This window comes from Podarcis cretensis (assembly GCF_951804945.1).
Source record: "Podarcis cretensis genome assembly, chromosome: 8".
Classification (NCBI taxonomy): domain Eukaryota; kingdom Metazoa; phylum Chordata; class Lepidosauria; order Squamata; family Lacertidae; genus Podarcis; species Podarcis cretensis.
In genome coordinates, this window is record NC_137177.1 from 22,218,586 (window position 1) to 22,238,295 (window position 19,710).

General features: G+C 41.6%; 1 protein-coding gene across 1 annotated transcript; it reads right to left on the reverse strand.

Annotated features, from left to right (window-relative positions):
• Positions 1 to 742: 742 nt before the first annotated feature.
• STX12 (syntaxin 12) lies at positions 743 to 19,698 on the reverse strand. The gene is made up of 9 exons (XM_079986341.1): positions 19,465 to 19,698; positions 15,086 to 15,155; positions 14,278 to 14,377; positions 11,750 to 11,887; positions 7,203 to 7,246; positions 6,100 to 6,205; positions 4,771 to 4,843; positions 3,688 to 3,770; positions 743 to 2,213 (listed from the first exon to the last, which is right to left on the reverse strand). The coding sequence occupies exons 1-9, from the start codon at positions 19,571 to 19,573 to the stop codon at positions 2,121 to 2,123; spliced, it is 816 nt and encodes a 271-aa protein (XP_079842467.1). The 5' UTR covers positions 19,574 to 19,698; the 3' UTR covers positions 743 to 2,120.
• Positions 19,699 to 19,710: the final 12 nt, after the last annotated feature.

The following is a 19,710-nucleotide window of genomic DNA, read 5'->3' on the forward strand; positions in this document are numbered from 1 at the left end:
AAGCGCGGGAACCTGGCGGTGCGCTTCGGCTTCAGCTCCGATGTCTGTCAGTCGCGTGGGATGCCGCGGCGGCAGCGGCCATGTTGGCGGCAGAAGTCCAAACGGCCCAATGCGGAGCGCTGGGCTTCGTCTCATTTCCCCACTCGGCCCGCTCCTTAACTGCAATCTGCAGGCTTCACTCTCATTTTCCTCCCCTTCACCTATTTTTGATGTGTAATTCATTTCTTACTGTATTACAAATGGTATAAGCACATTACACATAAAAGGGGAAGAAGCGTCGTGATGCACGTTATCAGTCATTGTATTAAATTATCTTAACTTTTTGTAACACTGGCATCTCTTGAGCAAGATTTTGATAAAACTATTAGCTCTAATCCATTGGTTCCCAATTGCTGATGACCCTGTGCATATTATCCACTTTCACTTTTTTTTAAAAAAAAAACCCCTCAGAATGGGGTATACACTATCAGGAACAGCGTTTCAGAAGTTCCTGTCACTTGTTTTAAAAACTAATTTATTATGATGCAAACTTCCAGACACAAATTCACGTCAGAAGCATTAAATTTATTAAATTATATTATGCACTTCCTCCCAAAGGAGTCCAGTATAGCAAAAACTAGCAGCATAATAAATTATCGGAATGTCAAAGACTTTACCCAAAGACAGTTGTTTTCTCCAGGCATTGAAAGTGATTTGAACCTTGCATTTAGGTCTGAGCTGAAGAAAATACACAATGTCAAAACACTTTTAAAAAATGTTTATTGACAGTTAAATGGATGGAATGATGGAGCAATAGTGCAAAGAAAGATGTGCAACTGAGGGCATCAATCTTCTCCAGCGCCAACTTTCACAGTTTAGTAATTTCAATAAGTAAAATGTGAAAAAGAATAAATAGTGAGTGTGTCAGTAAAAAGATTTACAATTCTACCCAAGAAATTGCTACAAGTCTATAAACAAGTCAACTTTTCAGCCTTTTTTTACATCAGTTATCCTGCAGGAGTGGAATAGACCTAAGAGCTCTACCCAGCAATTCAGAGCAGACAAAAAGTCTAGGTCAGATCTCTCAGCCAAAGGAGATAAGTAACGTTCCTAGCCTGCAAAGGTGAAAATCTTCTCTTGGAAAGACAGATTTGCCATAGTTGCTCACAAAATGTATAACTATTTTTCTATGCCCCCTCCATTGTTTACCCATAACAGGCTCTGTGCTGTATTTTTTACGTGCTGCAAATGTATAATATATGGGCTTAGAGGTACAAGTTGGGAAGACAAGAGTAAAGCAGCCCACCATCAAATACAGCTTCATTAGGCAACAATACATTTGGACACACTGCTAAATGATTCACTGTCACCACAAAAATGGATCAAGGAGAAAACTTCTTACTGAATACTAGATACAAATATCTCTAGCTCAGAAAAGTAATCACGGGGTACATTCTCGGTTCCAAATGCAAGTGACCAAAACATTTTTCATGGTATACCATTAAAAAAGATGGGAGATGTTTAAAGTTCTCTTGAGAAGTTTAAAACAAAGGCTACTGTGTAGCTTGGACTTTTAATCACAAGACTACCATGCTGCAATGATGAGCAACTTCTGGAAGTTTCAGAAGTGGTATACAAGGCAGCAGAGGAACTGAAAAAGAGTTGCAGCTCACCGCACACTCTTAAAGCAAATCTCTGGATCACAGCAACAAATTCATTGGAGAGTTGCTTAGTTAGTGAAATTCTGGCGTTCTCAGAAGTTATTCCTATGCAAGTTGCTTATAAAAGCAGTATGTATTTTTAAAAAGTTAAATTTGTAGTGTATGTTGTCAATTAACAGGTTACCAATCACACTCTCCAACACTTTATATTCAGGACAGCAATAGTATAGTAAACAAAAAAACCCCACAAGTTTTATTACATAAAATAATTTTACATTAACTGATAAATACTGTCTTCATGGTTCACTAAATCCAATAACTAGTTATCTTCATGTTAGTTTCTATATATTATAATTACTAGAGGAAAACCAGTTTGTGTTTCATCTCTCAATCAATTCATTCCACAGGGTTTGTCTACTTGTTTTCCCTTTGGGGAGGAAAACAACAACTCTGCAATTAATTCAGTTCCACATAAGGGCTTCATTTTGATGCCTGCCAGATAATAAGTCCCAGGATTAGAACAGCCACAGACAGACCAAGAATCAGGATACAGATCTTCTTACGAGATTTCTTCTGTTAAAAGAAAACAAATAGGGAAAAATCCATTTACCCCAGGAAGATGGTAAGAAAACAACATTCAGCTCATTAATATTTGTACAATAGGAAGGTGGGATGTGTTTGGATGCAATACTTAACCAAAGAGGAATAAGATATCAACAAGAAGAGGCCAACAACAGAAATTGTCAAAAGAGTGCTTAAACAATCAAGGCTGAATATTTAACATGTATTTAAAAGGAAGCAATAGAAGGTACAAATTTATTGCTAGTGGTGTTGACTGAGAGAAACAACCAGGTAGATTTGTGCACGAAGTGGGGCTTTCCCCCTTCTTCTTTTCATTAAGGCTCCATACTGCTTTGAAAGCTCCTTTCCAATTCCCCAGTTTAAATACACCAGCAGGTTTCAGCATATGATAAATAAAATGCTGCTGTTCAGAAAAACAATGAAAATGCCTGTTCATGCATAGGTTGCTCTGTGCACATTTCTGAATCACTAGCAATATCATAATCACGACTGTCAGATTAAAAAATGCTTTATTGATAGGTATGGGGATATTGACTTATTTTGCTTCTGTATTTTTAACATAGGGAAATTTTCTGAAATGATGTAAATGGCTACCAGAGCCTTTTCAGTCTTGGTGCTTCAGTTATGAAATGCTTGCTAGACATCACTCTTTCATAACTCCAGGGCCAAGCAAAGATATCATTTTCTTAAGTCTTTTAAACTCAGTGTCCCATGGCGGGCTTCCCCCTTGTTTTATTCTACTTGAGATTTATAGTTTAGTTGTTTTTATAGTTATTTCTGTCATTTTAATTACTGAATATTATGCTAAACCACATGCAAAATTTTATTAAAGCGCGGTACATAACTACCTGTAATAAATATGTCATTGGCCCATGTATCATTTGCACTTTTCATGTAGCTTTAACATTAATATTTTAAGATGGTGCCACACAGTCCGGGAGATAGAAATAGAATGTGTTAGAAATTCAAGAGAAGAAAGGACACAGCCAATTGGGTAGGATGTTGATGTACACAAGGTCCTGGGTTCAACAATGGGCAATTCTAGCTTTCCACCACTCTGTTACAGGTCCTCATATATAGACTTCAGTTGTGCTTACTGCCTCTAGATTGTGCAAAGGGTAAATTCACTGGGAAGAATCTCTCCATTAAAAGCTATGCATTTTTCCATCAGTTTGAATTTCAAGGTGTCACAAGGAATTGAAAAAGAGAAGTATGTAGATACCATTTTCCTTTCGTTTTAGAAGAACCATGGGTGGTATCCAATATTAAAGCCAGCTCACTGAAATTAATGGGCAAGACTAACTTAGATTCATTAATTTCAAAGGGTCTGCTCTGAACAGAACTTGGCTGGAATCCAATCCGTCGGCTTCAAGAGGCTTTGCTTTCTCTTTTCTGAAGAAACTTAGCAAGACTGATTCCGCTCCCGCCTCCCTTCCTTTTAAAGTGGTTGTGCACACATTGTTACCTGATAATAAGCGGCTCTTTGTAATTGGTCATTGGCACTTTCCACGTGGACTTCTGCATTTTCTACATTTGCTTCTATACTATCTATAGGGAAGAAGAGCACACACAGATGTACAATTCTCTTACAACAGCCTGTATATATAACAACAACAGCCTGTATATCAATGATTGGGAATCTTGTTCTGTCGAGGGCTCCATTGCTGCAGGAGTAACCTATGGAGTGGTGGTGGGTGGGGCCAGAGCTAAACTCTGAATCTTATGAAATAAAATTAATTAATTAACTTACTTGGATGGGGTCACTTGCTTCTCTTCCCATCACCCTTCCTGCCTGCTTGGTGGGCTGGGGGGGGGGCAGGGAATGATCACTTTTGCCAGAGGTCAGGCAATGCTGGCAAAGAACTCCTCACCCGACCCTTCCATTTGCTCCACCTGTTTTCAATTTTTTTTGCACCATTTTGATCTTCCCCACCTTTCTATTCTCCCTCCACCCACATGAAATAAGACCAAGTAACACAGCTTTCCCACCCCTTAACATTGCTATAATTAGGGTTTCCATACGTCCAGAATTTCCCGGACATACCGCAGTCAGAAGCAGTGTCCAGGTGGAAATTGGGGAAATTTCGGGAAAATACGGATGTATGGCAACCCCAACAACTTTTGTGTCCAGGTTTTCACTTTTTGAAATAAAGCCTGCTTAGTCAGTATATAAAATGGTTTTATCATAAAAATCACAGGTGCTGTGAGCCCTGATATACTGTGTCTCATAATCCACTGACAAACTACTACCAGCTCATTTTCAAAAGGTATAGCGTGAACAAGTACTTACGGCCCCACCTTCTGAAGTGGTAAAAAATGCCTCTATTTTGCCCAGTTAAAAAAAAAAGATATATTTGATAAAAAAATGATATATTTAGAGCACACTGCCTGGCACAAAGAACACTCAATTTGTTTCAAAGATCTCCAATATGAATTCTCAGCTAGTAACACACCATAGGCTGAACATATAACCATAAGCATCCATAAAAAGTTGCACAATTAGCAATTTGGAGGGAAACTGTCATAGCAAACACAGGTAACATCTTACCAATCATGTCTCCCTGATCATGGATCATCATAGCCAAATCTTTAAATATCTGGTTCACATCCAGGATATCTGCCTGAAAGGAAGAAGGTCATGAAGAGTTACTCTCTCCAAACTGCATGTTTACAGAACCCATTTGAAAAAGTAACACAAATGGACATCCACTCTACTATGGTTTAGATCTAAATAGCAACACCCACATGATGAGGCTTTCCTGCCCACTTTTCTGCTATAGTAGTTTGATCCCCTGAAAAGTGAACCCCGGGAAACTGTCTTAGTATTATTTACAAACATTTGAGATGACATGGTTTATAGGGTGTATAAAAATGCCAAAAATTAAAATTACATTTTTATTTTTGGATCAGAGTCCTCACATCCCTTTGAAATGAAACATTTACAACCACATTTTCCAGAATTTATGAAGAGGTCTCTGTCTTCAAAACTTGGATGAGGTTTCTACAACTTATCCCCTGTTCAACACCAAAGAAACATCATTGGCTCCATCTGTCTGGTTCCTGTATTCCTAAGTGCGGCTTCTTGCCCACCTGACCTGCTTATACATCCTTCAAGCAGATCTCCTTTCTTTTCCTAGTAGCTCCTACATTTGTTTCCAGCCTGGGATAGCCACATCCTTCACTCCTCCCTTTCAGCAACTTCAAGAGAGTCACAGTCTATGTTTTCTGAACACTTGCCCCAATCTTTGATTGTGTATATACTAGGGGTGTGTGATAAATTTGTGATAAGTATTTCTACAAGGCAATACTGTATACTGGTGAAAGAAAGGTTGAGACTTGACAGCCTCCCAGGGGGTAGCTCAGCTGAACCGATACTTTACAGATACTTTGCCACAACTGTCAGGACTTCAAAGTGCAGTACAGGGTTGTTTGAAAAGCAGTGTGGGACTGCTTGCAAAGGGGCTTTCAAACCTCACCCCACCCAATTGATCTTTAAACCTGTAGCTTTCAGAGGTTCAAAAAGCAGCATGTAACTCTTCTGTTTTGGTTGTATTCACCTATTCCCAACGGGGTACTGGAGCATACAGCTAATGCAGAATCAAACACCACCACGCCGCATATCCGATGATTGGCATGTGGGCATGGTTTCCAAAAAAATGGCCCCATGAGCCAAATTATACCCCCTGGCAGGTCAAGATTCCTGTGGGTCAGAGGTTCCCCACTGCTGAGTTACAGCATATCCCAGTATGCAATTAAAGAAAATACAGATGGGACCAGTGTGGTTCAGAAGAACCTTGAAGTCCTCGCTCAGACCTATTTAAATAGAACAAAGCGATTTTTAAAACTTTGCATCTGGTTCAAGTCCTAATCCACTCACCTCCAACTGCCTAATGGCAGTTTCTCTCTCCTTAATTAGTTCAAGATCTTGTTCTGTTATTGCTACGTCTTCCTCTTGAGACTGCATCTGATTCCACTCTTCATTGCTGCAGGGAGAATGCTACGTTACAGTCTGCTATTCCAATTATTACTGAATACTCACTTGGATTTTCACCTAAATACCTGATTTGTATTAAAGGAGGGAGAGTGCTCTCCAAATAATGAATCACTTACCTATTTCATAATTTATTGCAAAAATATTTGTCTGTTTTTATTCGTTTCTCCAATGAAAATTCCTATGCTCAGATCATGAGTCTACTACTCCAGAAAAATCTGAATCTGTTTTTATAGGTATTTTATTGATGTATTTTTGCCACCTAGGTTACAAAAGCTTGCAGACATCATCCGAAAGTGAATTAAAATACATATACTGGCAACCGTATGCATGCTAATAGTTCATTGGGACTGAAAGTACCAAGAAAATAATTTGAAATGTCCTATGACATAGAGAGTCAGAGTTTTCTTGCAACTCTGCCCCCAACAGTCAAATGTAAAAATAATGTTGGTATAAGTCAGGATCTGTATTTATACTTAAGTGCAACAGGTCTGACTGAGATGTAACAGCTCAGTCATCGTTTGACAATCAGAGCTGTGTCCAAGACTGGCATACTCCCTCCTAACCCTCCCAAATTACCTCTCTCTCCTCCTGGTTTGCGTTAACAATTACTTGCTCAAACCAGATGCCACAAACAAGTGCTCACAAACCAGTTTGCTTCTAAGCCAGAATTCAAGCCGTGGTTCAAACTCAATTTCCAAAGTCTGGATACAAACCATGGTTCAGGTCTTGGCCGTCATTGATGCAAACTGGGAAGTAACTGAGGGAATCAGAGAGCATATCAAGGGAGCACACCGGCCTGACATCTGAAATGGGCCATTTTTGTTCTGATTCAAGAGTAAGAAGCTTATGTACTATTGGAACACATTGTTAATTCACCAATGCCTGCGTTTTCTTCCTGTTCCCCACCCATTTTTCCCCAAGTCAAGAGATATGATTGCATTTGAAGAGATAAAAATGATTTGTCACTTTAAAGAAGGAAACATTACCTGTCAAATGAGACCAGCTGTTCTTCCCTGGACCTGTCATCTCCCTGGAAAAAAGAATTTAGTTCTCATCAGTCAACAGGGTAAGGTTTGTACTAAGTAGGCTGGAGGATGTGATGAAACACTGAAGCATTATAATGCCTGATCACTATCAGTATTCATGTCCTGCTGATTTCAATGGGCATGACAAAGAACGATAGATTAAAAGGCTTTGTGATAGTCAAGAGAAGATAACTTATTTTTAACTAAAAGATTTTAAGGTTGCCTTTCAAACTAAGCTTCCAAGGTGGCTAATAAACCAGTACAGGAAGTTGGGTGTTTTTTGTTTCTAAAAAATACCAATAACTTGAACAGAGCAAAACTAAATAGGAATGGATAATGATCTCATCCCCCTTCATGGATCACTGCCTTGCCATGGCGAAGGGGCTTGAAGAACTCAGAGAAGCTATGAGCTATGCCATGCAGGGCCACCCAAGATGGACAGGTCATAGTGGAGAGTTTTGACCAAACGTGATCCACCTGGAGCAGGAACTGGCAAGCCACTCCAGTATCCCTGCCAAGAAAACTCCATGGACAAAGACAACGGGCATATAAAAGTTATGACGCTGGAAGATGAGCCCCTCAGGTTGGAAGGCGTCTAACATGCTACTGGGGAAGAGTGGAGGGCAAGTACAAGTAGATCCAGAGCTGATGAAGCGGCTGGGCCAAAGCCGAAAGGACGCTCAGTTGCGGATATGCCTGGAAGCGAAAGCAAAGTCCAATGCTGTAAAGAAAAATATTGCATAGGAACCTGGAATGTAAGAACCATGAACCTGGGTAAGTTGGATGTGGTCGAAAATGAGATGGCAAGAATAAATATTGACATCCTGGGCATCAGTGAACTAAAATGGATGGGAATGGGTGAATTCAGTTCGGATGACCATTATATCTACTACTGTGGGCAAGAATCCTGTAAAAGAAATGGAGTGGCCCTCATAGTCAACAAAAGAGTGGCAAAAGCTGTACTGGGATGCAATCTAAAAAATGATCATTCATTTCGATACGAATCCAAGGCAGACCTTTTAACATCACAGTAATCCAAGTTTATGCACCAACTACTGGTGCTGAAGAAACTGAAATTGACCAATTCTATGAAGACTTACAACACCTTATAGAAGTGACACCAAAGAAGGATGTTCTTCTCATTATAGGGGATTGGAATGCTAAAGTAGGGAGTCAAGAGATAAAAGGAACAACTGGCAAGTTTGGCCTTGGAGATCAAAACGAAGCAGGGCAAAGGCTAATAGAGTTCTGTCAAGAGAACAAGCTGGTCATCACAAACACACTTTTCCAACAACACAAGAGACGACGCTACACATGGACATCACCAGATGGGCAGCATCAAAATCAGATTGATTATATTCTCTGCAGCCAAAGATGAAGAAGCTCTATACAGTCAGCAAAAACAAGACCTGGAGCTGACTGTGGCTCAGATTATCAGCTTCTTATAGCAAAATTCAAGCTTAAACTGAAGAAAGTAGGAAAAACCACTGGGCCGGTAAGATACAATCTAAATCAAATCCCTTATGAATACACAGTGGAAGTGAGGAACAGGTTTAAGGATTTAGATTTGGTGGACAGAGTGCCTGAAGAACTATGGATGGAGGCTCGTAACATTATACAGGAGGAAACAACGAAAACCATCCCAATGAAAAGGAAATGCAAGAAAGCAAAGTGGCTGTCCAACGAGGCCTTACAAATAGCAGGGGAGAGAAGGCAAGCAAAATGCGAGGGAGATAGTGAAAGATACAGGAAATTGAATGCAGATTTCCAAAGAATAGCAAGGAGAGACAAGTAGGCCTTCTTAAACAAGCAATGCAAAGAAATAGAGGAAAGCAATAGAATGGGAAGAATCAGAGATCTGTTCAAGAAAATTGGAGATATGAAAGGAACATTTCGTACAAAACAAAATAAAAAAATTCCTTCCAGTAGCACCTTAAAGACCAACTAAGTTAGTTCTTGGTATGAGCTTTCGTGTGCATGCACACTTCTTCAGATACACTGAGTGGCAGACCAACACGGCTACCTATCTGTATTTCGTACAAAGATTACCATAATAAAGGACAAAAGTGGAAAGGACCTAACAGAAGCAGAAGACATCAAGAAGAGGTGGCAAGAGGAATTATACCAGAAAGATATAGATGTCTCGTATACCCCAGGTAGTGTGGTTGCTGACCTTGAGCCAGACATCCTGGAGAATGAAGTCAAATGGGCCTTAGAAAGCACTGCAAATAACAAGGCCAGTGGAAGTGATGGTATTCCAGCTGAACTATTTAAAATTTTAAAAGATGATGCTGTTAAGGTGCTACACTCAATATGCCAGCAAGTTTGGAAAACTCAGCAGTGGCCAGAAGATTGGAGAAGATCAGTCTACATCCCAATCCCAAAGAAGGGCAGTGCCAAAGAATGCTCTAACTACCGCACAATTGCACTCATTTCACACGCTAGCAAGTTTATGCTTAAAATTCTACAAGGAAGGCTCAAGCAGTATGTGGACCGAGAACTCCCAGAAGTGCAAGCTGGATTTAGAAGAGGCAGAGGAACCAGAGACCAAATTGCAAACATGCGCTGGATTATGGAGAAAGCTAGAGAGTTCCAGAAAGACATCTACTTCTGCTTCATTGACTATGCAAAAGCCTTTGACTGTGTCGACCACGGCAAACTATGGCAAGTTCTTAAAGAAATGGGAGTGCCTGATCACCTCATCTGTCTCCTGAGAAATCTCTATGTGGAAGCTACAGTTAGAACTGGATATGGAACAACTGATTGGTTCAAAATTGGGAAAGGAGTACGACAAGGCTGTATTTTGTCTCCCTCCTTATTTAACTTATATGCAGAACTCATCATGTGAAAGGTTGGGCTGGATGAATCCCTAGCCGGAATTAAGATTGCCGGAAGAAATATCAACAACCTCAGATATGCAGATGACACAACCTTGATGGCAGAAAGTGAGGAGGAATTAAAGAACCTTTTAATGAGGGTGAAAGAGGAGAGCGCAAAATATGGTCTGAAGCTCAACATCAAAAAAACGAAGATCATGGCCACTGGTCCCATCACCTCCTGGCAAATAGAAGGGGAAGAAATGGAGGCAGTGAGAGATTTTACTTTCTTGGGCTCCAATGATCACTGCAGATGGTGACAGCAGCCACGAAATTAAAAGACGCCTGCTTCTTGGGAGAAGGGCAATGACAGGCCTAGACAGCATCTTAAAAAGCAGAGACATCACCTTGCCAACAAAGGTTCGTATAGTTAAAGCTATGGTTTTCCCAGTAGTGATGTATGGAAGTGAGAGCTGGACCATAAAGAAGGCTGATCGCCGAAGAATTGATGCTTTTGAATTATGGTGCTGGAGGAGACTCTTGAGAGTCCCATGGACTGCAAGAAGATCAAACCTATCCATTCTTAAGGAAATCAGCCCTGAGTGTTCACTGGAAGGACAGATCGTAAAGCTGAGGCTCCAGTACTTTGGCCACCTCATGAGAAGAGAAGACTCCCTGGAGAAGACCCTGATGTTGGGAAAGATGGAGGGCACAAGGAGAAGGGGAAGACAGAGGACAAGATGGTTGGATAGTGTTTTCGAGGTTGCCGGCATGGGTTTGGCCAGGCTGCGAGAGGCAGTGGAGGACAGGGGTGCCTGGCGTGCTCTGGTCCATGGGGTCACGAAGAGTCGGACACGACTAAACGACTAAACAACAACAATGATCTCATCAGTCAAGCCCTCTGTTGCACGGCATGATCACTCACTCGCCCAACTCCTATAATTAATCCTCTTAATCCTGTGTGTGCCACAAGTGTGTGCAAGGGAAACATATGCAATCCAGGGTCACTACTCACATGACTTCCTGTCCTTAAATACGAGAATTAGTCAGACTCCTATCTACTCAACCAACTTGGCCAATGCTGACCTCAATGCTGAAGGAGGGAAAAACTCCCTAATGCAGGGGAGAAACCATTTTAATGCAGTGTTTTGGAAGTGTTTTAGTGGGAGCGGGAACCTTACTCAACATTTAAAAATAAAGATAGGAGAATTCGCCTAATTACTGTGGTCCAAGGGGTGGCTTTGAGTCATAGACCCAGGAAGTAATTTCCTCTCAGCAAAGCACTTACCCTGGTAGGCTCCTCAGATCAATACAACACATCAGAGGTCTGTTCTTGGTAGGATGACCTACCTGATGCCCCTGGCTGATTAAACAATCTCTGACCTTTAAAATTTGTTTGTGGCAGGGGGTGTGGTTGTTGTTGTTGTTTTATGTATTGCCTCCAAGTGGGAACCATGGTGTACTCTGAACACACTTCAACTATATTTTGGTACTGTGTTTGCTGAAAGAGTAATCTCAACCTCACAGAATAGGCAGAGTATAGGATCTGTTATGAACCCTAGCTAAAACCAGGGTCAAGAACTGTCATGTTTACAGGATATAATGCAAAACATTTAAAGCCTTAAAAAGAAACATTTGAAAGGAGCCTGTAACAGCCTTTTTCTTTAGGAGAGGCTTGGCTGACCAACTTACAGAAAGACGAGAACCAGCTCTTGCCCGGGCAACAGTCTCCTTTTCTTTTTCAGACACTCTTCTTTGCACCGCCTGAAAGTTATTTAAGGCTGCGGAAAAGTCATTCATTAAACGTTCCTTCTGAAGTTTCTGCTGGCGCTAGAAAACACAAATTATGTCCATGGCTTATTGTGTAGAACAGCAAAAAGGAGCATCCAATAACAAGGAAAATGTATATGCCTTATTTCTACCTTTTATGGATTCTGTTTGTAACAGTAATCCAACAGGATTTCCAAGGGTTATTTCCAAGGTGGAAATAACACCTTGTTCCACAGATCAAAGTACAGCTTCACAAACTGTGAGGGAGGAGACACACAAACCACAGCATTTCCAGTACATGTTTCTGGGTCTATACAGTGGTACCTCGCAAGACGAAATTAATTCGTTCTGCGAGTTTTTTTGTCTTGCGATCTTTTCGTCTTGGGAAGCACGGATTTTGGAAAAGCTTCAAAAATCACCAAAGTCTTCAAAAACCTCAAAAAAGGCTACCACACCGCGTGCTATGAGTTGCTCCTCGAAGTCAAGTCACAACTGCACCCCCTGAATGCACGGTTTTAAGAAAAAGGAAACAAACTTGCAAGACAAAGGAAACAAACTTGCAAGACGTTTTCGTCTTGCGAAGCAAGCCCATAGGGAAATTCGTCTTGCGAAGCAACTCAAAAAACGAAAAACTCTTCCGTCTTGTGAGTTTTTCGTCTTACGAGGCATTCGTCTTGCGAGGTACCACTGTACTGTAGTTTATAGGCATCTGACAACAGAAATGCAACTGAGCAAAGTGGACTAAGGCTGCAATCCTAACCTCTGGCTATGCTTGATCAGCCCGATTGCTCATACCAGTTCAATAGCTCTGGTCTAACATTTGGGCAGATGGGTACATTGAGGTGCTCCTCACCAGTAGAACTCCCTTGCTGATGTTGGAGCTTCTCCCCTAGACAAAGCTGGTGAAGCCCAGCAGGGCTGGGCGGAAGGAGACCTCCGCTCCATCCAAACCCCCTCCAGCACAGCACATCAAGGGCTTGGATTCCTTTGCCCAGCCTCCATTCCATCTTCCTTTGAAGTTAGTGGAATACATATTTATTTAACTTTTTTTTGCAGCTCCATAGACAACTTGTCTTTTGTTTGCTGGTGCAGCAGTGAGCAAAAAGGCAAACTACTTAAGAATGTTCTACAGAAGCTGTAGGCAGGAATGGGGCAGGGAAGTGAAAGAGGAGTTTCAGCTGACTATCATCGCAATGCTACTTGGGCAAGAATCTCTCTTTGGATTTGATATTTGGATTTGATATCCTGCCTTTCACTCCCCTTCAGGAGTCTCAAAGCGGCTAACATTCTCCTTTCCCTTCCTCCCCCACAACAAACACTCTGTGAGGTAAGGGGGCTGAGAGACTTCAAAGAAGTGTGACTAGCCCAAGGTCACCCAGCAGCTGCATGTGGAGGAGCGGAGACTCGAACCCGGTTCCCCAGATTACAAGACTACCACTCTTAACCACTACACCACACTGGCTCTTATTGTTTATTGGCATTACACACTGAAATAGAAGCCCCTCACTTTCAGCTGTGCTACCATTTGATATGACATGGGGAAGTTCATCAATAGGTCATAGTTAAGGAGAAGTGATTTCCCCCCCATTTAACCTCTTTCTCCCTTCCTCCATGGTTTGCAAAGCAAAATAATACAGAAGTGGATAAAGCCTTTTTACACACAAGCAGAGGTACGCAGGCAATGCACAGGCAGTCTTAAAAGCTGGCCTCTTAACTTTAGTATTAGTTTTAGCCCATGTGCTGAATCTTCCTATTATCATTTCAAACACTTCTCTGCACTGTGTCTTGCCCATAGCTAGTCACCTCATCTGCTTGCCAGGTGTTGAGGAGAGCAGCAGATCTTGCTTGTTATTAGACACCCAGAGCATCTCATATCTGCTGTAGGCAAATACCAGTCTGCATTTATGGCTCAATATATGAACATTAGCAGCCTGGGAAAAGAAAAGAACTGGCCTAGATAACATTCAGCTTTAGACTAGCATTTAGAGTCCTAAAACTGAGTGTTTACATCCATTTCATGCACTAGCAGATACTGAAAGATTCCCTTGCCTCCAACCATCTGTTGTTTCCTCACTCACTACAGCAGATGGAAATGAGGGATTAACCCTCTTCCCCAGAATACTAATTAAATTCCAATGGAAAAACCACCATGTGCCAGTAAATTGCAGATATAAAGAGTTCAGCCTTTAAATTAGGGATGGGAAACCTGTGGGCCTCCCCATGTTGGTGCATTACAATCTCCATCATTCCTGACCATTGCCTATGCTGGTGGCTGAGGTCCACAGGTTCACCATCCCTGCTCTAAATGGACCTCACTCACCTTTTCACAGTATCCTACACATCCCATCAAAACAATGATGTTGGTATTCCATTAAAAACATCACTAATATCGCCATTATCAAGAAATAAGCTTTCCTTCCAATCTATTGCAGCACAGAAGACTCACATACCTGTTCCGATGCAGATAAGGGGAGTGGCAGGGAGCCCAGCTCCTTCAGGTATTCATTGGTCTCTTTGGCAAGCCGGTTTGCTGTGTTCTGCAACTGCTGTCTATGAAAAAAGAATGCATTCTTTTGATTTCTAGACTCTTCAAAACGGAAGCTTGAGCACATAAACAGGAACTATGATACCCACAAATCTAATTTTTCATTCACTCGGTTATGCAGCAATTTAGGACAGCCACATGATTCTTGTTGGGTGCCTCCCAATATTAAAATTTCATTTCCCCCAGAAGTGAATAGACATTCCTTCCACATAAGCATTTCTAGTCTCTTTGGTATTAACAAGTTGTACAGCAGTTTGTTACTGTGTCCAATGGCCTACAGATGCAGCCACATGAGATGGAGAAGTCTTGATGTAGAATGGGCAGTTTTTTAGACTGCAGGTGGAGAATCACATTCATGAATGTTCTGCTACATTAGCTATGCTGGCAGAAGCTGATGGGACTAAAAGTCCAACAGCACCTGTAGATTCCCCATCCCTGCCCTATATGAACTTACCCAAAGTAGTGTACTAGCACAACAGGCAACAGTCTGGGCTAGAACCCCTCTCCTTAAAATACTATAGCTATTTTATTTTGTGGGATACATGAGCAGGAGAGAGTATTAAAAAATGCTATGCCTCCCCTTGCAGACTTAAGTGGCATCATCTCTTCAACCAACCACATTCTACTGCCCATGCAGGATATTCAAAATTTATCCAGGTATTTGGGTTTGCCATTGTAATGTGCACTTTAAGAACTGCTCAGGTCATACGTACAGGTTTTCCTGCAGTTTGCTGGAGTCCTGCTTAGTTCCCAGCTGACTCATCAAGTTCTTTATCTGAGAAGCTGTGGAAGCAAAGTTGATTGTGCGTTATCATTGAGCATAAAAGTTCTCCTCTAAGGAGGTATTGCCAGGGGAAAAAACCATTGCTGAAATCATAGCCTGATCCTAACTATAATTACTTGAGGATAGGTTACATCCATTTCAGTGGTGTGTTTAGCCTAAAGCTTCAAAAGGAATTTAAAGGGGATTTCACTATTTTCAGAAGGAGACATTCTTTGGGGCAACACAAAGTTGTCTTTCAATGAATTAATTAAAAAAAATCTAACAGACTCTTGTTATGACTGTAGAGAGTACTGGAAGAAAACTTCAATCGATTAAAAAACTACTTCTGAAATCACTACATGTCAGCAATAAGTGACAAAGTGCAAAGCAGCAATAAAGCAAGTAAGTGACAGTGCAAAGGTTAAATCTAAAATACAAAGGGAGGGAGGTTGGGGAGAAGAAGACAGACACACTTACTTGGGAGGCCCCATTGTAGCCTTCCCTGACCTAGTGCTCTCTAGGTACCTTGGGGTACAACTCATATCAGCCCCAACCAGCACAGCCAACAACCATGTTCAGCCAACATGGCCAATGGGGGTTGTAGACCCAAATAACTGGAGAGCATCAGATTAATAAATGATATCCCATTGAATTCAATGGGACTGACTTCTCGTAAATTTCCGTAGGAATGGGCAGGAAGTCTTTCTTTGGAACTTAATATTAATATATATTTCAGTGACTTCCTTCCTTTTTTCTTGTACAAATTAGCAACTTTTTGAAAGACGAATTGAGATGAGGTAGAGACAGGTCTAAAGACAGAGACAGGAAGAGAACTATTCTGCATTCACATTTCAAAACTGTTCAGTCCCGGGTTGATGCTTATTTTGGCCTTATGTTGGTAAACCACAGAACAGATAATTAAATCAGACATAATAAACACCTTCTGAGAGTTATAAGCAAATACAGTATATATAGTCCTAACACTCACGGCTTGCTTGTGCTAGGTTGTGAACATGATGAGATCAAGCTAGTCTGTAACAATGCTTAAATAAAGCCCGAAAATATCAAAAATCTTGCAATTGTGAATTACTTGTGCAGAATCACAGAACAATTGTCTTGAATATTAGTCTGGAAGAGCATGCACATTTGACTGTGTTTCAGCATAACACTAAATCCTGGTTTAGTGTTAGGTGGACAAATCTCTATGAACCCAAGAAAGTGTCATGCTCGTATGCTGCTGCTCCCCATCTTGTGGCTACATGGGATGAGAAGCATGCAAGCCTAACACTTTGTTTGTGCTCACAGAGGCTCATCAAACCACAGTTTAGCATTATGTGCAAACTGGGCCACAGCTTCCTAATCAATCAATTAGCTTCAGAGTGTGGCTGCAGTTCAGCTACAAGTCTGCTCAGAAGATGTGGATTATCTAGGCCCATTTCATTCCAGCTTCGAGTCCAGCTATAACACCTAAAGTGCACTGGACACCTAGGTGGCAGAAGGGCAGGAGGACGACAACCCTGCTGGTTCTCTTACTCTCAGCAGCTTTTGATACCATCAACCACAGTAAACTCCATGAGTGATTTGGTGAGTGGGAAGTAGACAATACCATGTTACAGTGGGTCTGCTCCTTGTACCGGGACTGTTTCCTGGGAACAGCATCAGGCAATTGTTGCTCAATACCATAGAAGTTGACCTGTGGTTTTCTACAGGGTTCAGTTTTGTCCCCCTTGCTGTTTGACGCCAAATAGAGCCACCCAGTGTTCGAAACTCCCATTGTTCTAGGCACATTTTGCGCCAGGGAATTTCATTAGCATGGGTAGTTTTTGAGCTCTGGGCGCAATACTGCGCCTAAGATTTCAGATTAAAAATGCAGAGTGGAAGGAAAGGAGGACCTTTTTCTGCCTAGCGCTGAACACCTTAACCTGATTTTATATAGTTTTGTTGTGATATATTACTTGGTTTTTGTGTACCTTGGTAATAGCTGCTTCAGGCATTTTTTGATAGAAAGATGAGAAACATATGTAACAAATAATTTATTTACTAAAATATTTATACACCATTATTTATATTAAAAACTCAGAGTGGTTTACAATATTAAAAAATAAAACATGGGATGCATCTGGGAAAAGGGCGCTTGCCTTTTTTCTAGCATACTTCTCATGCTCCCAGTCACAAACTACAGAGGCAAAATGTAACCTCTGAAGGTTGTTTTATATATATATCTACCAATATCAAAGCAGACACAAATGTTACTAAAGGTAGTTAATTCTTGAAACTAACTGCTTATGCAAATTGTCTACTCCCCCCAGCCTTTATTTAGCTCCACAACACCTGAGATTAGGACTAGTGGAAAGGCTGCAGTGCAGTAGAGTGGGAGCTGCAAGATTTTTTTCCCCAGCCACAAAAGTAGTACAGTGGATGCTCGGGTTGTGAATGTGATCCGTACGAGATGCACGTTCGCAACCCGCAGCATTTGCAACCTGCGTCTGCGCATGTTGCGATTCGGCGCTTCTGCGCATAGCACGATTTAGTGCTTCTGCGCATGCGTGACTGCTGAAACCCGGAAGTAATCCATTCCGGTACTTCCAGGTTTCGGCAGTCCGCAACCCAAAAAAACGCAATCTGAAGTGGCTGTAACCCGAGGTATGACTGTAGCTGTGTTCCTCTCTACATTTGCACTTCAGATGTTAATTTATACATAAAAATTGGAAAGTCTGTCAAAGCTCAAGAAGTCTGTCCTTTCTTCCTTCTGTAGCATTTGTAAATGGGAGCAGAAGAATGGGATCAGGCAGGTAACTATGTATATTTTCTAGGCACTGTTGTCAGACTTAAGACTGGGTGAGTTCTAGGCGTAAATAAAAGTCAAAGAGACGACATGGCAAATAGGTCTCTTAAGGCCCATCCCGATTTGCCCACAAAATCCTCGTTTTACATAAGGGCTTTGTCCTCTTGCAATCTATACTTCAGCAGTTTATATTCTGATGTGATTTTAAACCCAGAGTTTTGGCATCCATTCTCCCTGTTTTCCACTATATGCTGTTTCAAGCAACCCCACCTCTGAAGAAGTTGCTTCACACTAAAAAAAAAAAAAAAAAAAAAAGAGAGAGAACCAAAGATGCCCCAAGCTGACAGGGACACTTTTAAAAGGAAGCATATGTCCTTTTTGGATTTTTGAAGGAGAGGGAAACTTCAGATTTAGGAAGGAGAAAGTTTGGGACAGCAGCTCTCTCTGGTGATGATTGTATAGATGAGGGGGAATTAAAGGGTACATATTCCATATTAAGATGAGGTTGGATGGGCCCTTACTAACTAGACTCAAGACAATTGCCTTCCTCAAAAGCACTTTTGTGTAGCTGGAAACAATATATAGAGACTGTTACGCAGTGATCACATGCAAGTGTATTTTGCTACATGTACACATAGGGAAACCAGAAGAGATGTCAATGGTTTGGCAGAATTAAGACACACAATGAAATACATAACCACAGGGCCATTATATTCTATATGCAGGTCACACCTCTTGACTACAATGAAGTGACTGCCTTTTAGTCAACAAAGAACACGTGAAGTGGCCTCAGTAATACTTATAATTGTTAGGAAGCTATTAGGTGAAGCATGGGCAAGGTAGCAATGAGCAGAGATTGACTCATCCCTTTGCAATAATTCTCCCACTCATAATGAATATGAATAAGGAGACTGCTTGTGGCTTTAACTTCTTCTTTTTTTATAAATACAGATCTTGCTTCCTCTTGTTTGTTGGTCTATTTTACTGTATTTTTTGAAAGCAATACTTTATGATGCAGACCAAACCAAATAAATAAAATAATCCTTAGGACAGAAACACAGAGGTGTGGGGTGTAGATAAGGGGGGACGGACCTATTGGGGGAAAAGTGGGCCTTTAAAAAAAAAGAGAGAAAGCCATGGGGGTGAGGGATTATAATGGCTTTCTATCGGTTTAAAATATTGTCTTTAATAGACCATCGGGGTAGAGAGCGGGCAGTCCCTGCGGATTAAAGTTCGCTAAATGGGGGCCCTTGGAACTGCCTGCCACTGCAGCTAAAGGAATCAAGTGTACAGAAGGTCGAAAAATTGCCTTAGGGAGCTGTGAGCCGCCTTGAACGTATTGTAAACGGAAAGGCGGGATCTTAAAAGAAAAAAAAGACGAATCTAAGGAGGATAAGGCGGAGTTGGGAGGTGGAACACATGACAGGGGGGCGGTAACAGAGATTGTTTAGGCGGTCGGGGGACAGAATTCAGGAGGCCTGAGGGGACAAGACTTAAGACACAGCGGGTCGTGTGGGGAAGGGGAGGAAGCGGTTTTCACTCACTGCATTGTGCCAGGCGCTGTACATTGGTGCTGCAGGTCTGGATAATGGCGCTGAAGTCCCGGGGCGGAAGCCCCCCGGGCCGGTACGTCTCTAATGGGCCGTACGACATGGCCGAGCCTGAAACCCGGACAGAAAACGAAAGAAGGGAAAGCACACGATAAACAACACAGGATCCGTGTCACGGTCAGCCGAATCTGACTAGCGCCGCTTCCGCCGCCTTCACGAAGACGCACGCGCAAAGGACAA

Coding starts and splice junctions, on each gene's coding strand:
- STX12 (XM_079986341.1), bottom strand. CDS start 19,573: ATGTCGTACGGCCCATTAGAGACGTACCGGCCCGGGGGGCTTCCGCCC. Junction 15,156..19,464: donor ACAGCGCCTGGCACAATGCA/GTGAGTGAAAAC, acceptor TTGCTTCCACAG/CTTCTCAGATAAAGAACTTG. Junction 6,206..7,202: donor CAGCTGGTCTCATTTGACAG/GTAATGTTTCCT, acceptor TTCTCCCTGCAG/CAATGAAGAGTGGAATCAGA.